The sequence below is a fragment of the Prionailurus bengalensis genome, chromosome A1, assembly GCF_016509475.1.
Source record: "Prionailurus bengalensis isolate Pbe53 chromosome A1, Fcat_Pben_1.1_paternal_pri, whole genome shotgun sequence".
In the NCBI taxonomy this organism is placed as follows: domain Eukaryota; kingdom Metazoa; phylum Chordata; class Mammalia; order Carnivora; family Felidae; genus Prionailurus; species Prionailurus bengalensis.
In genome coordinates this window covers 169,947,582-169,965,028 of record NC_057343.1, presented here as the reverse complement: position 1 = coordinate 169,965,028, position 17,447 = coordinate 169,947,582, and the positions used below count along the sequence as shown (strand labels likewise).

At 36.1% G+C, this 17,447-nt stretch overlaps 1 protein-coding gene across 3 annotated transcripts in view; it reads right to left on the bottom strand.

Moving 5' to 3' along the window:
- Positions 1-17,447, bottom strand: part of FER (FER tyrosine kinase) — a 437,406-nt gene that overhangs the window by 271,247 nt on the left and 148,712 nt on the right. The window contains exon 1 of one of the 3 annotated variants that reach the window (XM_043595165.1): positions 7,878-8,030. The exons of the other annotated variants lie outside the window; for them this stretch is intronic. Coding sequence (XP_043451100.1) covers positions 7,878-8,015 — 138 coding nt within the window. The 5' untranslated portion in view covers positions 8,016-8,030. Of the gene's footprint in view, positions 1-7,877; positions 8,031-17,447 lie in introns of those variants that run through there. 3 annotated transcript variants of the gene reach the window in all.

Below are 17,447 nucleotides of genomic sequence, written 5' to 3'. Positions count from 1 at the left end.
AAATACAAGGATAAAGAGAAAATTCTGAAAGCAGTTAAGGATAAACAGGCTCTAACTTACAAAGGGAGACACATAAGGATAGCAGCAGACCTATCTACTGAAACTTGGCAGGCCAGAAAGCATTGGCAGGAAATCTTCAATGTGAAGAATAGAAAAAATACACAGCTGAGAATCCTTTATCCAACAAGCCTGTCATTCAGAATAGGAGAGAGAAAGGTTTTCCCAAACAAACAAAAACTGAAGGAATTCATCACCACTAAACCAGCCCTACAAGAGATCCTAAGGGGGATTCTGTGAGTGAAATGTTGCAAGGACCACAAAGTACCAGAGAAATCACTACAAGCATGAAACCTACAGATATCACAATGACTCTAAACCCCTATCTTTCTATAATAACAATGAATGTAAATGGACTAAATGCTCCAACCAAAAGACAAAGGGTATCAGAATGGATAAAACAACAAGACCCATCTATTGGCTGTCTACAACAGACTCATTTAAGACCTGAAGATACCTTCAGATTGAAAGTGAGGGCATGGAGAACTATCTATCATGCTACTGGAAGTCAAAAGAAAGCTGGAGTAGCCATACTTATATCAGACAAACTAGACTTTAAATGAAAGGCTGTAACAAGAGATGAAGAAGGGCATTATATAATAATTACAGGGTCTATCCATCAGGAAGAGCTAACCATTATAAATGTCTATGCGCCGAATACAGGACCCCCCAAATATATAAAACAATCACAAACATAAGTAACCTTATTGACAACAATGTAGTAATTGCAGGGGATTTATTTAATACCCCACTTACAACAATGGATAGATCATCTAGCCACAGGATCAATAAAAAAGGGCCTTGAATGATACATTGGATCAGATGGACTTGACAGATATATTTAGAACTCTGCATTCCAATGCAACAGAATATACTTTCTTCTCAAGTGCACAGGGAACATTCTCCAAGATAGATCACATACTGGGTCACAAAACAGCCTTTCATAAGTATACAAGAATTGAGATCATACCATGCACACTTTCAGACCACAATGCTATGAAACTTGAAATCAACCACAGGAAAAAGTCTGGAAAACCTCCAAAAGCATGGAGGTTAAAGAACATCCTACTGAAGAATGAATGGGTCAACCAGACAATTAGAGAAGAAATTTAAAAATACATGGAAACAAATGAAAATGAAAATACGACAATCCAAACTCTTTGGGATGCAGCGAAGGCAGTCCTGAGAGGAAAATATATTGCAATCTAGGCCTATCTCAAGAAACAAGAAAAATCCCAAATACAAAATCTAACAGCACACCTAAAGGAAACAGAAGCAGAACAGCAAAGACACCGCAAACCCAGCAGAAGAAGAGAAATAATAAAGATCAGAGCAGAAACAAACAATATAGAATCTAAAAAAAACTGTTGAGCAGATCAATGACACCAAGAGTTGGTTTTTTGAAAAAATAAACAAAATTGACAAACCTCTAGCCAGGCTTCTCAAAAAGAAAAGGGAGATGACCCAAACAGATAAAATCATGAATGAAAATAGAATTACTACAACCAATCCCTCAGAAATACAAGCAATTATCAGGAATACTATGAAAAATTATATGCCAACAAACTGGACAACCTGGAAGAAATGGACAAATTCCTAAACACCCACACACTTCCAAAACTCGATCAGGAGGAAACAGAAACCTTGAACAGACCCATAACCAGCAAAGAAATTGAATCAGTTATCAAAAATCTCCCAACAAATAAGAGTCCAGGACCAGATGGCTTCCCAGGGGAATTCTACCAGACATTTAAAGCAGAGATAATACCTATCCTTCTCACGCTGTTCCAAAAAATTGAAAGGGAAGGAAAACTTCCAGACTCATTCTATGAAGCCAGCATTACGTTAATTCCTAAACCAGACAGAGACCCAGTAAAAAAAAGAGAACTTCAGGCCAATATCCCTGATGAACATGGATGCAAAAATTCTCAACAACATACTAGCAAATCGAATTCAACAGCATGTAAAAAGAATTATTCACCATGATCAAGTGGGATTCATTCCTGGGATGCAGGGCTGGTTCCACATTTGCAAATCAGTCAATGTGATACATCACATTAATAAAAGAAAAGATAAGAACCATATGATCCTGTCAATCGATGCAGAAAAAGCATTTGACAAAATTCAGCATTCTTTCTTAATAAAAACCCTGGAGGAAGTCCAGATAAAAGGAACATACTTAAGCATCATAAAAGCCATTTATGAAAAGCCCACAGCTAATATCATCCTCAAAGGGGAAAAACTGAGAGCTTTCCCCCTGAGATCAGGAACACAACAGGGATGTCCACTCTCACCACTGTTGTTTAACAGTGTTGGAAGTTCTAGCACCAGCAATCAGACAACAAAAGGAAATCAAAGGCATCAAAATTGGCAAAGATAAAGTCAAGCTTTCACTTTTTGCAGGTGACATGATATTATACATGGAAAACCTGACAGACTCCACCAAAAGTCTGCTAGAACTGATACATGTTCAGCAAAGTCACAGGATACAAAATCAATGTACAGAAATCAGTTGCATTCTTATACACTAATAATGAAGCAACAGAAAGACAAATAAAGAAACTGATCCCATTCACAACTGCACCAAGAAGCATAAAATACCTAGGTATAAACCTAACAAAAGATGTAAAAGATCCGTATGCTGAAAACTATAGAAAGCTTATGAAGGAAAATGAAGAATATACAAAGAAATGGAAAAACATTCCATGCTCATGCATTGGAAGAATAAATAGTGTTAAAATGTCAATACTACCCAAAGCTATCTACACATTCAATGCAATCCCAACCAAAATTGCACCAGCATTCTTCTTGAAGCTAGAACAAGCAATCCTAAAATTTGTATGGAACCACAAAAGACCCCGAATAGCCAAAGTAATTTTGAGAGGAAGACCAAAGTGGGAGGCATCACAATCCCAGACTTTAGCCTCTACTACAAAGCTGTCATCATCAAGACAGCATGGTATTGGCAGGAAAACAGACACATAGACCAATGGAATAGAATAGAGACCCCAGAATTGGACCCACAAAAGTATGGCCAACTGATCTTTGACAAAGCAGGAAAGAATATCCAATGGAAAAAAGACAGTCTCTTTAACAAATGGTGCTTGGAGAACTGGACAGCAACATGCAGAAGAATGAAACTAGACCACTTTCTTATACCATTCACAAAAATTAACTCAAAATGGATAAAGGACCTGAATGTGAGACAGGAAACCATCAAAACCCTAGAGGAGAAAGCAGGAAAAAACCTCTCTGACCTCAGCCGTAGCAATTTCTTACTTGACACATCTCCAAAGGCAAGGGAACTAAAAGCAAAAATGAACTATTGGGACCTCATGAAGATAAAAATCTTCTGCACAGCAAAGGAAACAATCAACAAAACTAAAAGGCAATTGATGGAATGGGAAAAGATATTTGTAAATGACATATCGGACAACGGGCTAGTATCCAAAATCTATAAAGAGCTCTCCAAACTCCACACCCGAAAAACAAATAATCCAGTGAAGAAATGGGCAGAAAACATTAATAGACACTTCTCTAAAGAAGACATCCAGATGACCAGCAGGCACATGAAAAGATGCTCAACGTCACTCCTCATCAGGGAAATACAAATCAAAACCACATTGAGATATTACCTCACGTTGGTCAGAGTGGCTAAAATGAACAAATCAGGAGACTATAGATGCTGGAGAGGATGTGGAGAAACGGGAACCCTCTTGCACTGTTGGTGGGAATGCAAACTGGTGCAGCCACTCTGGAAAACAGTGTGGAGGTTCTTCAAAAAATTAAAAATAGATCTACCTTATGACCCAGGAATAGCACTGCTAGGAATTTACCCAGGGAATACAGGAGTGCTGATGCATAGGGGCACTTTACCCCCATGTTTATAGCAGCACTTTCAACAATAGCCGAATTATGGAAACAGCCTAAATGTCCATCAACTGATGAATGGATAAAGAAATTGTGGTTTATATGCACAATGGAATACTACTTGGCAATGAGAAAGAATGAAATATGGCCTTTTGTAGCAACGTGGATGGAATTGGAGACTGTTATGCTAAGTGAAATAAGTCATACAGAGAAAGACAGATACCGTATGTTTTCACCCTTATGTGGATCCTGAGAAACTTAACAGAAGACCATGGGGGAGGGGAAGGGGGGAAAAAAAAGTTAGAGAGTGAGAGAGCCAAAGCATAAGAGACTCTTAAAGACTGAGAATAAACTGAGGGTTGATGGGGGGTTGGAGGGAGAGGAGGGTAGGTGATGGGCATTGAGGAGGGCACCTGTTGGGATGAGCACTGGGTATTGTATGGAAACCAACTTGACAATAAATTTCATATTTAAAAAAAATACATATATAATGGAGCATTACTCGGAAATCAAAAAGAATAAAATCTTGCCATTTGTAACTACATGCATGGAACCAGAGAGTATTATGCTAAGCAAAATAAGTCAGAGAAAGACAAATATTATATGGCTTCACTTACATGAGGAATTTAAGATACAAAACAGATGAACATAAGGGAAGGGAAGCAAAAACAATATAAAAACAGGGAGGGAGACAAACCATAAGAGACTGTTAGTAAGAGAGAACAAACAGAGTGTTGCTGGAGGGGTTGTGGAGGGGTAAGGGGTATTAAAAAAGACACTTGGGATGTGCACTGGGTGTTATACACAGGGGCTGAATCACTGGAATTTACCCCTGAAATCATTATTGCACTATATACTAACTAATTTGGTTGTAAATAAATAAATAATTAATTAATTAAATCTTTGGCATGTGCTGATTGGCAGGACCAATTATTCTTCTGAAAATTTTAACCAGAAACTAGGGCTCTGTGGGGAAGGAGAATTCTACACCTTCAAAATATAGATATTTACCAAAGACAACATGTGGTAGCCAGATTTTTAAATATTATAATCTACAATAATGTTTACTGATGCAGTAAAATTCCTCTACCTTAGTAAAAAAGTGCTATAATAAGCTCCTATGATCAAGTACCTTCTAAAACATTCAAATAAACAAATAAACAATAACAATGAAAACAGCAGTACTATGCTGAGTTTTATTTTTCTATTTTCACTAAAATTTTACTTATTCTTTTGGTCAGAATTAAATTCAGCTATATGTGGCAAAAGCATGTCTAAAATTAACCTCCCAAATAAGGTTTTATGTTTCTTATGAAACAAGAAGTCTGTAAAGTAAGCAGTCCTGAGCTAGTGTCAGTTATTAAAGAGAGACAAGGATCAAAGAACTTTCTTCTGTCTTTACAACAGGCCCCTTGACCTAAACTTGCTTATCAGCTACTATCCCTCAATCAATGCTATGTTCAATTGATGAACATAGAAACTAAATTTGGGGATGGGTATTCCACATGAATAATCAAATCATGACAAATGGCTCAGAGTAAAAAAAAAAAAGAGAGACTGTAAACCAGAGTACTTATTCTTTGATAACCAACAGGAAATGAACAGAAGTGTGAAAGAGTTCATCAGTGAAAAAGAGTAAATGTAGTACAACCAACCTCCACAAACCTTTAAAACACTGAGGCTTTCACATAAGGGTGAAAGAATAAAAAGGCAGCAGCAGCATTAAGGATCACTTCTGAATGCTGAGTTACATGGAATATGGAAGAATGAATAATCTTCCCTTAAAAGGGAAGTGAGCTTACAAATAAAACAAGATTCCAGGGGATGTAATAAAAATTTTTGAGAAGATGAAGAGCTGTATAAGGATGCTTTAGGGAAGTAAAAAAACAGTCAAGAATGGATCTGACATACACAATGCAGAATCAGTAAGACATTAATAAGACTATTTAAAGGAGGAGTACCTGGATGGTTCAGTCGGTTAAGTGTCTGACTTGGGCTCAGGTCATGATCTTGTGGTTCATGAGTTCAAGCCTTACGTTGGGCTCTGTGCTGGCAGCTCAGAACCTGGAGCCTATTCAGATTCTGTGTCTCCTTCTCTCTCTCCCCCTCCCCCACTTGTGCTCTCTGTCTCTCAAAAATAAAAACATTAAAAATTTTTTAAAAATAATTTTTAAAATATTAAAATATTTTAAATTTTAAAATATTTATGGAGAAAACAGATGGCTAACAACAGCAACATGGCTGGGGTGGGGGGAGGCGAAAGTTTACCAAGGGAAGACAAACTAGCCCTGGACAAGGTCTCATTTCTAGGGGAATTTGAGTTCCTAGTAAAATGGAAAACTCCTGCCTAAAATAAGCCCTTGTGAGTCAGTATGCATCTTGGGGGATAAGGATTCACTGGAAACATTATAAAAGAATATCACAGAGTAAAAACCAAAGATCTCAGAACATCCCCATGGAAGGTTAGTGACTCCTTAAGAATAAAAAAACCCTCCTTTGATCAATTATCAAATCATCACATAAGCTATTACATGTGAATCTGAATATGTGTGTGTCTGAGTGTAGTAATATCTGACTAAGCAGAATGACAATGATAAATAAACGTTTAAGTGTTTAAAAGTATATTTAGAGATTTACCATAAGTAATCTCATTATTTTTAGGTAAATGGGTAATAACCAAAGGTAAACTATTAGAGTTATGGGTGAATACAAAGAAAAGAAAAATGAATAGAAATTAAGAGAATTAAAAACAATTTCAGAAACAAGAAATAAAGAGCATAAAATTGTTTTAAACAAATGACATATAAAAAATAAACATATAAATACACAAAAATATCAAATAAGGGTCATAAAAAATATATACACAGTATCTGGAAACGAAGAATAAAAAGGAAGCAAGACATTCCTTCAAAGCTATAGAAAGTTAGAGTTACATAAGTCACTAGCTAGCTGTGAGTCACTAATTATCTTAGGCTTCAAAGACATTTTTATATATAAAATGACAGATTGGACCAGATGATACCAACGGATTCTATATCCTCTAATATTTTTATGACTCTATAAATCAAGGTAACACAAAACTTACAAATGTAAGGAGTGACTCTTAACATTTTCCATTCTTATTTGAAGGCCAGAATTTGTTTTTCCTAACATAGTGAATCTGGGAGAATGACATCCTAAAATATACGGGTAAACTATTTTTAATTAAGGAATATGGAAGATGTAGGCATTTAAGTTTCAACTGCAAAATAATGTGTAAATATAATGCTTTACTAACATAATATTTTTAAGATAGGACTCGATTCCTATTATTCATAGAATTATATGTTATACATTAAAATATTAAGAAATTAGTGTTCCAGGTTACTAAATTAAGCAACCATAAGAATTGATTATAAAGTTAACATTGAATGATATAGTTATATGTCATAGTGAAAAGCTTCATCTTGTACTGTCACCAATTTTTTATTATTTATCAAGAAAAATATTATATCCGCTTCCTCACAGAAACTGAAAATATGAAGGTAAAACTGCACTCACCAGCTGTTAAAAAAACTGAAATGTGGAAAACAAAAATCTTAATACCCTCACAGAGTTTAAATTGAACAATGCTTCTCCTCAGATATTGCACAAAGGTACAGTTTTTTTTCCCCGTCCCATGTTTTGGCATAGTAGAAAGCACATATTTTTCTCAAATGTGAGGGGTGAATAAAGAAAATAAATAAAATTAAAGAGAAATAGAAAACAAGCGACTTTAGCTTTTTTAATGGGCTCGTTTGGTATCAAGTGATAGTATTCCTTCGAAAGAATTTTGACTACGATCATACTCAGCAATCAAGAAAACTTACTCTTCCCATTTGAAGAGGCAGCTTAAAGTGAAGGATTCGCTGGACTCTTAGATGATTTCTGCATCCTGACTAAAGTACGCCTGAGACAGCCTTCCCCCTTACCTGATCTCTTTTGGCTTCTGATGTGGAAGGAGAGGAACTCTCAAAGCTGTGCCTTAAAGCACAATTTTTACAGGACTCGGAGACACAACCAGGCTCCAGCCTATTCTCACAATACACACATGTATTTTTCTTCTCCATCTCAAATCTTAGCAAGAGCTGCTGATGGTGGGCCCACAGAAATCAATTTGTCCACAGACCTTCCTGTCAGAGCCAAATGCAAGATAGAAGAGACATAAATCTGGATCTCCTATTTGATACTACCTCCCCCTGTTGGCATGGAAGTATACCCCTCAGTTCTGAACAAAGGAATGGATACATCCGACAACTGTTACTGTTTATCCAGCAATGAAGAGAAAATCCTCATGCGTTAAGATCTATTATTTAAGAAACAGATCTATTTTCCAATTTTTTTTTTAATAAGTAGTTTCCTTCCTATACAACCTGAATAAGTCTTTCTGCTTCAGGAGCTTGGATCTTGAGATCTCTGAAAACAAACCAAATTTTTAAGCCCTTCTTAAAACAACACCGTGCAAACAGCTGTGCTACAAAGCGCTTCTTAATCCGGGGCTTTTTAATTAATTATTTCTTAAGTAAGAAAAAAAGGAGAAGCAAGAAAAACCTACTATACAAAGTCTTACTCAGTAAAACTTTCCTGGGTTCACAGCTCTGTCATAACATCTCCTCCTTTAAGTCCTTAGCCTTCCTTTCTAAGCCAATGTAATTTAAAAATAAATAAAAAGAATAAAATTTACCTCTTTGTATAATTTACTCTATTTTTCTATTTTAAATATACCCACATTTTGATTTTGTTGTTCATAACAATTCACCTTTCAATCATGTCCATCAGGGGAAAGTTGTATTTTATATTCTGAGAATTCTCTAAAATGTTGCATTTAACAAATAATAATAGATAACATGGGATAGAGAGCTTCTTATGAGCCAGGCATTGTTCTAAACATTTTAGGTGGATTATCTCACTTAATCACGTACAATTATCCTATGTGACAGGTTCTATTACAAGCCCCAGTTTACAGATGAGAAAACTGAGGCACAGAAAGCTTGGTGGCACAGACTTGCCATGGTTACACGGCCAGTAAGTGGCTAACCCACAATTCAAACCCAAGCAACTCTGCTCCAGAATCCATGCAATTAACCATTATATTATGTTATTTAAGCTAGTTCCCTGTTCCACCTCACCGTAAGTATTCTATTGCCAAGAAAGAGTCTCAAAGGATGTATTAGCAACTCATTAATTTTGTCTTTCTGACAAAGGGTTGATACACTCAACAATACATTCCAATGCTCAATATTCTTTCCTTGGTCTCATTTTTCCCCTAGATCATTTTAAACCTAATTCAGATTTTTACATATACAAACTTACTTATATACTTATATTTTCCTACCTTTATCTCTTATTTCCTGTTTGGTCTGATTCATTTACTCTTTCAATATTCAGTTAGCATTTACTAGGTACTTGCCACATAAATTCACAGGCTCATAAAAATAACAAAATTTAAATCTAGAAACAATCTTGTAGATAAAAAAAAAATCAGAACTGATGTTTACACTCAAGGAATATAAAATCTATGGTAGCTAGATTTCTTGCTTCTTGGTCTAGCCCAGAGAAAAGCTAACTCAGGTATGTCTTCTAGGATCATCTAATACCCATTAGTTTTGCTTTTCAGAATAGAAAATTTTAATGTCATCTAGATACCTCACCAGGCAATCTTCCAGATCACTTATAAAGATAACAAACACAGTAGATGTTGTATTAATGTCCTAGGGCTGCTATAACGAAGTACCATAAACTGGGCTTACGACAACAGAAATTTATTTTCTCACAGATCTAGAGCCCAGTGTCTGAAATCCAAGTGTCATCAGGAACCATGCTCCCTCCAAACTTTCTGGGGAGGATCCCTCCTTGTATCTCATAGCTTCTGGTAGCTGCAGGCAACCCTTTGCTTATGGCAGCATAACTCCAATCTCTGCCTCTGTCTTTACATGGCTTTTATTCCCTGTAGGTCAGTCTCTCTTCTCTTATTGAGACACCAGTTGTATTCGATTACAGACTACTCTGATGACCTCATCTTAACTTCATTACATCTATAAGTCCTGTCATATTTACAGGTACTGGGTATTAGGATTTTAACATCTCTTTTTGAAGGACACAATTCAACCCATAATAGATGTGGTTATTCATTGCTGAGACACCTTGATATTTAATTTTTCCACTTAACTAAATATAAATTTACTCTTACGCTTTGATTTCTGACCCTTATCTTGGGGTCAGCATATTTCCCATCCAATGGTGACTTACTAGTCATCTCTGGCAAAGAGCATTGTTAAAGTCTTTTCTAAAACCTAAGTTTATGCCCTATTATCTTCATATACAAGAACTCTAAGAACAATCAGTCAGGCATGATTTCTTCCTTAGAAAATGTTCTCTTTCCCCTAGGAGATTATTTTAATATTTGATGACTCTATTTGTTATTATGGGTTCTAAGAGCTTGCCAGTACTCAAAAAATATTTACAGACCCTGTTCTATGTGCCAAGTACTGCACAAAGCTAAGGAAATAGCAGTAAACAAAATTAAAATGCCTGTCTTGTTGGAGCTACGGTTTGGGAAGCTGGCAGGGCTTATAGGGGAAGAAAATAGATACTAAAAACATACACACATAAACAAACACCATGAGTAAATTAGTTACTACATATAAATGCACATATTAAAGTAATTGATGCATAGAAATGCTTAGAAGAATCCTACTATATAGTAAATGTTAGCCAACAAAATAGGACGAGGAGGAGGAAGAGGAGGAGGAGGAGGAGGAGGAGGAGGAGTAAAGACACTAGAAGTGCTACGTAAGAAGTGAAAAGGGGCAATAGGATAAATATTGATGGCAGGGGTAGGCAGATAAGAACAGAGCCTGTTAGAGCTACAGCAGTGAGAGATATCTCGAAGGAATGATATTTAAGGTGAAATGATGGAAAGAAGACAGCCAGTCATATGAAAAACTAGTGAAAGAATATTAAAGAGAGAGAAAACAGAAAGGCCCTAAGATGAGAAGAAGTTTGGCAAGTGAGGGGCAACATGGTCGGAAAGGCTACAATGTGGGAGATGAGATGGAGGCAGGCTACACTGGAAGCAGACAGGTAGGGACCAGAACACACAGTTTAGACGATGATAAGAAATTCGAATTCTATGTTAGTTACCAAGGGAAGCCACTGGAGGGTCGTAAGCAGGAGATAGATAAGATCACATTGAGATGACTCTAGCTACTATATGGAAAAGAAAATGGAGGAAGGGCATGGGAACCGTTAGCAGGTAGTCCAGGCCACAATTTATGCTGTTTTTTATTAGGATGATCACAGTGGAGACACTGACAGGAGGTGGGATTTGGGTTTTATTTTGGAGGTGGCAGCAAGAGAACTTGCTGATGGAGTGGATGTGAGATTTGAGAAAAAGTGAACACAAAGGTGATTCCCAAGATTTTGGCTTGAGCAGCTGATTACAGGTGATACCATTTACTAAGAAGTGGAAACCTATGAAAGTGGCACATTTTGAGCAGTTAAATTTGAGATTATCAGTCCAATTACTGAATGAAATTATCAAATTCTAAGTGAGTCCATACTAATGAAGTTCACTTTAAGCATGTCTTATTCGTGCACATGAATGGTCATCATGATATAACAAAGAATTCATTATGATACCAATAACTAAGCATTATTTTTGCATATTTAAGAACTATGTTACAGGGTGATGACTTCTGGTAGGGATGTTAAAAATAGAAAACTTTCGGGGCGCCTGGGTGGCTCAGTCGGTTGAGCGTCCGACTTCAGCCAGGTCACGATCTCGCGGTCCGTGAGTTCGAGCCCCGCGTCGGGCTCTGTGCTGATGGCTCAGAGCCTGGAGCCTGTTTCAGATTCTGTGTCTCCCTCTTTCTCTGACCCTCCCCTGTTCATGCTCTCTCTCTCTGTCTCAAAAAATAAATAAATGTTAAAAAAAAAATTTTTAAATAAATAGAAAACTTTCACATATACATTTCAAAACGAATCGCATTTATTTAGTTTTATTTTTAAAACAGAAAGTGAAAAATATCCCAATTTCAGAAATTTGGTTTCTCTGACACTGAGCTCCACCTGCTGGTAATTTCTTAGCTTTAGGTCTGGTAATTTCTTATCTTTAAGTATTATATTATGAAAAAGAATTACAATATGTTAAAGTGAAATATAGCTTCCAACCTAAATATACTGAAAAAACTCACTTAAGAGATATCATGGTAACTTATCCTTTCCTTATAGCTATTTATTGAGTTTAATTACATGCCAGGCACTCTGCTAATTTATACAAACATTATCTCATTAATTTCCAAAATAATTCTGTGAAGTTTCTATGACTTGCCACATTTTACCTATAAGGAAACTGAGCTCAGAAGGATTGCATAACTTTGCCTGTGGTCATATATTTAATATCAAAGAGAGGATTTGAACTAATTTGTCTCTGACTACAAGTCACTGTTCAGATAGAATTTAGGTTACACTGTCCGAAAATTTTGAGTTTGAATCTGTCACTCTGATTCTGAACAAATTGCTTAACCTCTTTAAGCTTCAATATTCTCATATGAAATGTAGGAATAGCACCTTCCCTACAGTATTATTTGCCAATAACAATATTTTATGTCTAGCACACAGCTCCTTTTAGTAATTTTCCTTAAATGACATATTAGAGGCTTTACACTGCCAACTATTAATGACCCGAATCAGGTGTCTTTTGATTTTTTGAAAACTTTTAAATTTTGAATTGCAATAAATTTTTATCATATTGTTTAGAAAACTACTCCCTCTGGAGGACCCAGGTGGCTCAGTAGGTTGAATATCCGACTTTGGCTCAGGTCATGATCTCACGGTTTGTTAGTTGGAGCCCCTCATCAGGCTTGCTGTTGTCAGCGCAGAGCCCACTTCAGATCCTCTGTCCCCCTCTCTCTCTGTCCCTTCCCTACTCATACTCTCTCTCAAAAATAAATAAATAAATAAATAAATAAATAAATAGTAAAACAATAAAATAAACCTTAAAAAAAAAGAAACAAAGGGAAAAAGAAAACAACTCCCTCCAAAATGGAATACGTTTCATATAATAGATTTGTAGCCCTCTTTAACTACCTATCTTTAAAGTCTGCACAAAGAGTGACCACACCTAAACCCAACAAAAGAAATTACAAAGTGAAATTAAAGTGGAAAACAGCATGACATTAATAAGTACAGTATATCATAAAAATTGCAAGCAAAAGTTGAAGTTTGACACTGATAACTTCCCTTTAATCATCAGTAATATTTTTTAACCATAACAGGAAATAAGGTTTGAATAATTTTATGAGGATTATATTTTCACAAACATATACAAATTACCTTCATATATAAAACATTTCCAAAAACTTTCAAAGAACAGGCTTTCAATTTAAAAAAAAAAAATCAGCTAATAGGGGCGCCTGGGTGGCTCAGTCGGTTAAGCGGCCGACTTCAGCTCAGGTCACGATCTCGCGGTCTGTGAGTTCGAGCCCCGCATCGGGCTCTGTGCTGACAGCTCAGAGCCTGGAGCCTGTTTCAAATTCTTTGTCTCCCTCTCTCTGACCCTCCCCCGTTCACGCTCTGTCTCTCTCTGTCTCAAAAATAAATAAACATTAAAAAAAAATTAAAAAAATAAAAAATAAAAAATAAAAATCAGCTAATAAATTTACTAGTAAATTCTTCTGATCTTACACATTCACCTTCAAACCCTTCAAACAAATACTTCTTGGATGAAACCAGTGTATAAACAGCTGTATTCTTAGACCCCCACAGAACTGATTTCGGTGTTAGGGCCTCCATCTCCACTGAGGGATTCTAGATTCTGCAAGAGATGGTGTTATGAATCTCCCTCCTGCATTAGCTGTGGTGATACTGTCAAGGGCACTGTCACTGAGAAGTCAGTGTTAAAGCCTCCAGTAGGAAATTCTATTAGAGCTAAACGCAACGAAAAGCTGTGCTTCCCCTTCAATGTGACATGCTTTCTTTTATTTAAGAGTAAGTGTTATATGACTTAATCTCCTTTTTCATTTTGGCCTTTGGGAAGCTTAGAGACAAAATAATAGCTCAAGTGTAGTAACTACATGCTATGATCTATATAGTCTTTCTCCCAGTCTTGATAACGTGTTACAACCTCTATTTTTCCTGGTTCTGATTTTAGTTTCTGTTTATATTTTGCTGAATTTTGTTAGCATTAGCTACCTCAAATACTCAGGGGACTGAGGCAGAAAATGAATGAATGAGTGAATGAACACAAGCACATAAATGAGCAAATATAAATCTATACGAAAAGCCTTGTAACCTGCCATTGACACATTTTCAGAGCTAACAGACTTTTCTCCTAACAGTTTAAGACATAAACCTGATAACCTATAATTGGTGACATCATGCTCCCTGCCACTTTAACTCCCCTACACATGGTCATTCTAATGGGCTGCCTTTTTTATTTAAAAAAAAATTTTTTTAAGGCTCTTTTTTGTTTGTTTTTCAGAGAAAAAGAGATAATCCCAAGCAGGCTCCATGCTCAGTGCAGAACCCAACTCCACAATCCTCAGCTCAAGAGCTGAGCCAAAGTCAAGAGTTGGATTCCCAACCCACTGAGCCACCCAGGTACCCCTGGGCTGCTTTTCTCAGAAAGGATACTGCTGAACCCTAAAGCTTTAGCTCTTTTTCAATTCCTGCCAATCAGTTGAAGAGCTATAAAGAAAACTGGAAGGACACAGAAAGACTCCCTCATGTTCTTTGGTTTTTATCATTTGAATCCCAAATCATGTTGTACTACTGCTAAAAGTCAAAGCTGTCCCTGACTTTGACCTTGGGAGCTGGTAAAGATGCAACATCCCTGAAGATCACCCAAGAAACCTATCAGGAAAGGCAGACACAAAGTAAATTAGGTCTCAAATTCTTAAGGAGAACAAAAGACCAGTGTTGTTTCACAGTATGTCTAGCCCATTTTGGTTTTACTTCTCATAAACCAAATATCTTAGGTATTTGCACAATTTGCTCCATCACCTTAAAAGCATGGTATATCTTTCAGAATAGAAATAATTCCCTAGCACTATTTTTCAATTATAATAAGGAATCACTAAATTAAAAGGAGACCTCTAAATTGTATGCTATCATAAGATGCTACAAAGTACATAGGTATTCCCTTGGTGAGGGCAATAGCTAGTGAAAAGTCAAAATCAACATGTTTGAATAGTATATCTATACCATTAGTCTCTAAAATAAAGAAAAAAGAAACCTCATCACTTTCATTATTATCAAAATAGACTGGCAAAGAGCCTTTCTGATTAAATACATGTTTAATAAATGACAACTATACAAATAAAAGATGATATAAAATACTCATTGTATCATATTAAAAAGACCACCTGATCAAAATATAGAAGCCCATGTTCAATTAATTTTTTTTAGTTTTAAGTTTAGAAACTAAATCCTTGAAAACATGATCAATTATGATATGAAACTGATTATAGTTACAAAAAGTCTACATAATTCTAGTATGCACAAAGGGAGGACAAAAAGCGATCTCACCAAGAGTTTTCAAGATTATTTGAATGTCATCTATATTCTCTAACCATGAGTGAATGTGATAAGTTATCTAGCAAATTTTTTTCTAATAGTACACTTGCACTGAAGACTAATAAATGCCGAAGACTATGAATATTTTATAATAAAACTGAAAAAGGCTCACAATATCAAAAAGTATAGATATCTGTAATAATTAAACATTGCTAACATAAGCTCTATCTAAATAACTGTGACATAATAGCAAATTGAAGTAACTATATGTATAATGAAAATCTATACTCATCCATACATTCTATCCACAAATGCCATAATAAATGATGATATTTCAGATTCTGTTGGGAGGGACTACATTATTAAAGTAAACATCAAAATGTTCCACTGTAACATTTTCCTCTTAAATACCACCCAATAAAAACATTTGGTAATGAATAACTTAATTTAGTGTTAATCAAATAACTAGATAGAAACCAATTTTCTTAAGTTAGTATAATTTGGCTCTTGACTTAAAACTTGAAAATATGAGAATGAATTTTACTAAGTATCTGAACCACAAATTGTATCCATTGACAGACTTCACTGAACTATTTTTTTTTAATGTTTCTTTATTTTTGAGAGAGAGACAGAGAGTGTGAGCAGGGGAGGGGCAGAGAGAGAGGGAGACACACAATCCAAAGCAGGCTCCAGGCTCTGAGCTGTCAGCACAGACAACGAGATCATGACCTGAGCTGAAGTCAGACGCTTAACCAACTGAGCCACCCAGGCGCCCCAGATTTTACTGAACTATTTAAAGCAAAAATTTTGACACACTTACGTTAGCTTGCTTCAATATTTTTATTTTATTTTAAATTCATGTGCTCTCCTCTGTCAGCTGTTTTTTTCCTAGTCCCTTTCTCTTTCAACTTTGACCTACCTCTTATTTCTGTATTTTCTTTTGTCTCTTCAGTTCTTTACCTTTCATGTTCTTCACCTCTATTCAGCTTCTTCCCCTCATCTGTTTCTCATTTCTGTTCTCCCCTCATCAGATCTCTCTTTTTTTCCTTTCTTGATTATTCCTTAACAGCCTTAGAGACAAAGGATGGAGGGAAACAGGAATTTCCTCCAAAATCAAGTTTTAATTAGAAGAGCCTAAATTATCCCTTTTTCAAAAACAAAAAACTCCTTTGTGGGATAAGAACAATGATCTGGCTCCATGGAGACTGGATCTAATATGTAAAAAAGAAAAGAAAAAAGAACACAAATCATTTGAACTGCCAGAGTTTCAGTACCTTCTGTCTATTTGGAACAACGAAGATTCTAGTGACTATCAGATTAATTAAATTTCTCAAAAGACAACTAAAGCTTTTTCTTACCAAGTGGTATCTCATTGGATTCTGCCAGACCTTCAATCTCTAACAATCCTGTTCTTAGTCCTTTGGCCACTGACTTCTGAAACTAGCCACCCTTCATAATCTATAGCCTACTTAATTTCAATTACCTCCCCAAGTTACCCACCTTCTCCATATCCCTCTTGCCCTTGCTAAGCCCATTTGTTTTCACCTGTAGCCCCCTCACATTCCTGGCTATAAGAAGTCAGTTCTCCTTTCCAACATTTTAAGACCCTTTCCTTAGCATTCTCTGTTCTATTTTTTGTCCACATACTTTTCTCAACCTAAAGCACTTTCGAAAAGGGAAGAGCCAGGCTTAGACAAAATTATGAAATAGACTAAATTCATGTTCAGCAATCTCTAACTTTCCTTTCAAATGCCACTCCCAGTCACTAGGCTGCCTGTATTAGAACTGCCATGCTTGCACTACCCACTTTTCAAGGTGACTCCCACTTTCTTCAGCTCTCTAAGCCCCTGATTTGAGGTACATATTAATATCTGGCAATGCTTAATAGGCTACTTTTCCAAGAGGCATTCAGAATTTAAAAGAGTTTAAGGCAACATCCTTTTCCCAATAGTCCTCAAGCGAAATTTTTTCAACCCAAGAGACTT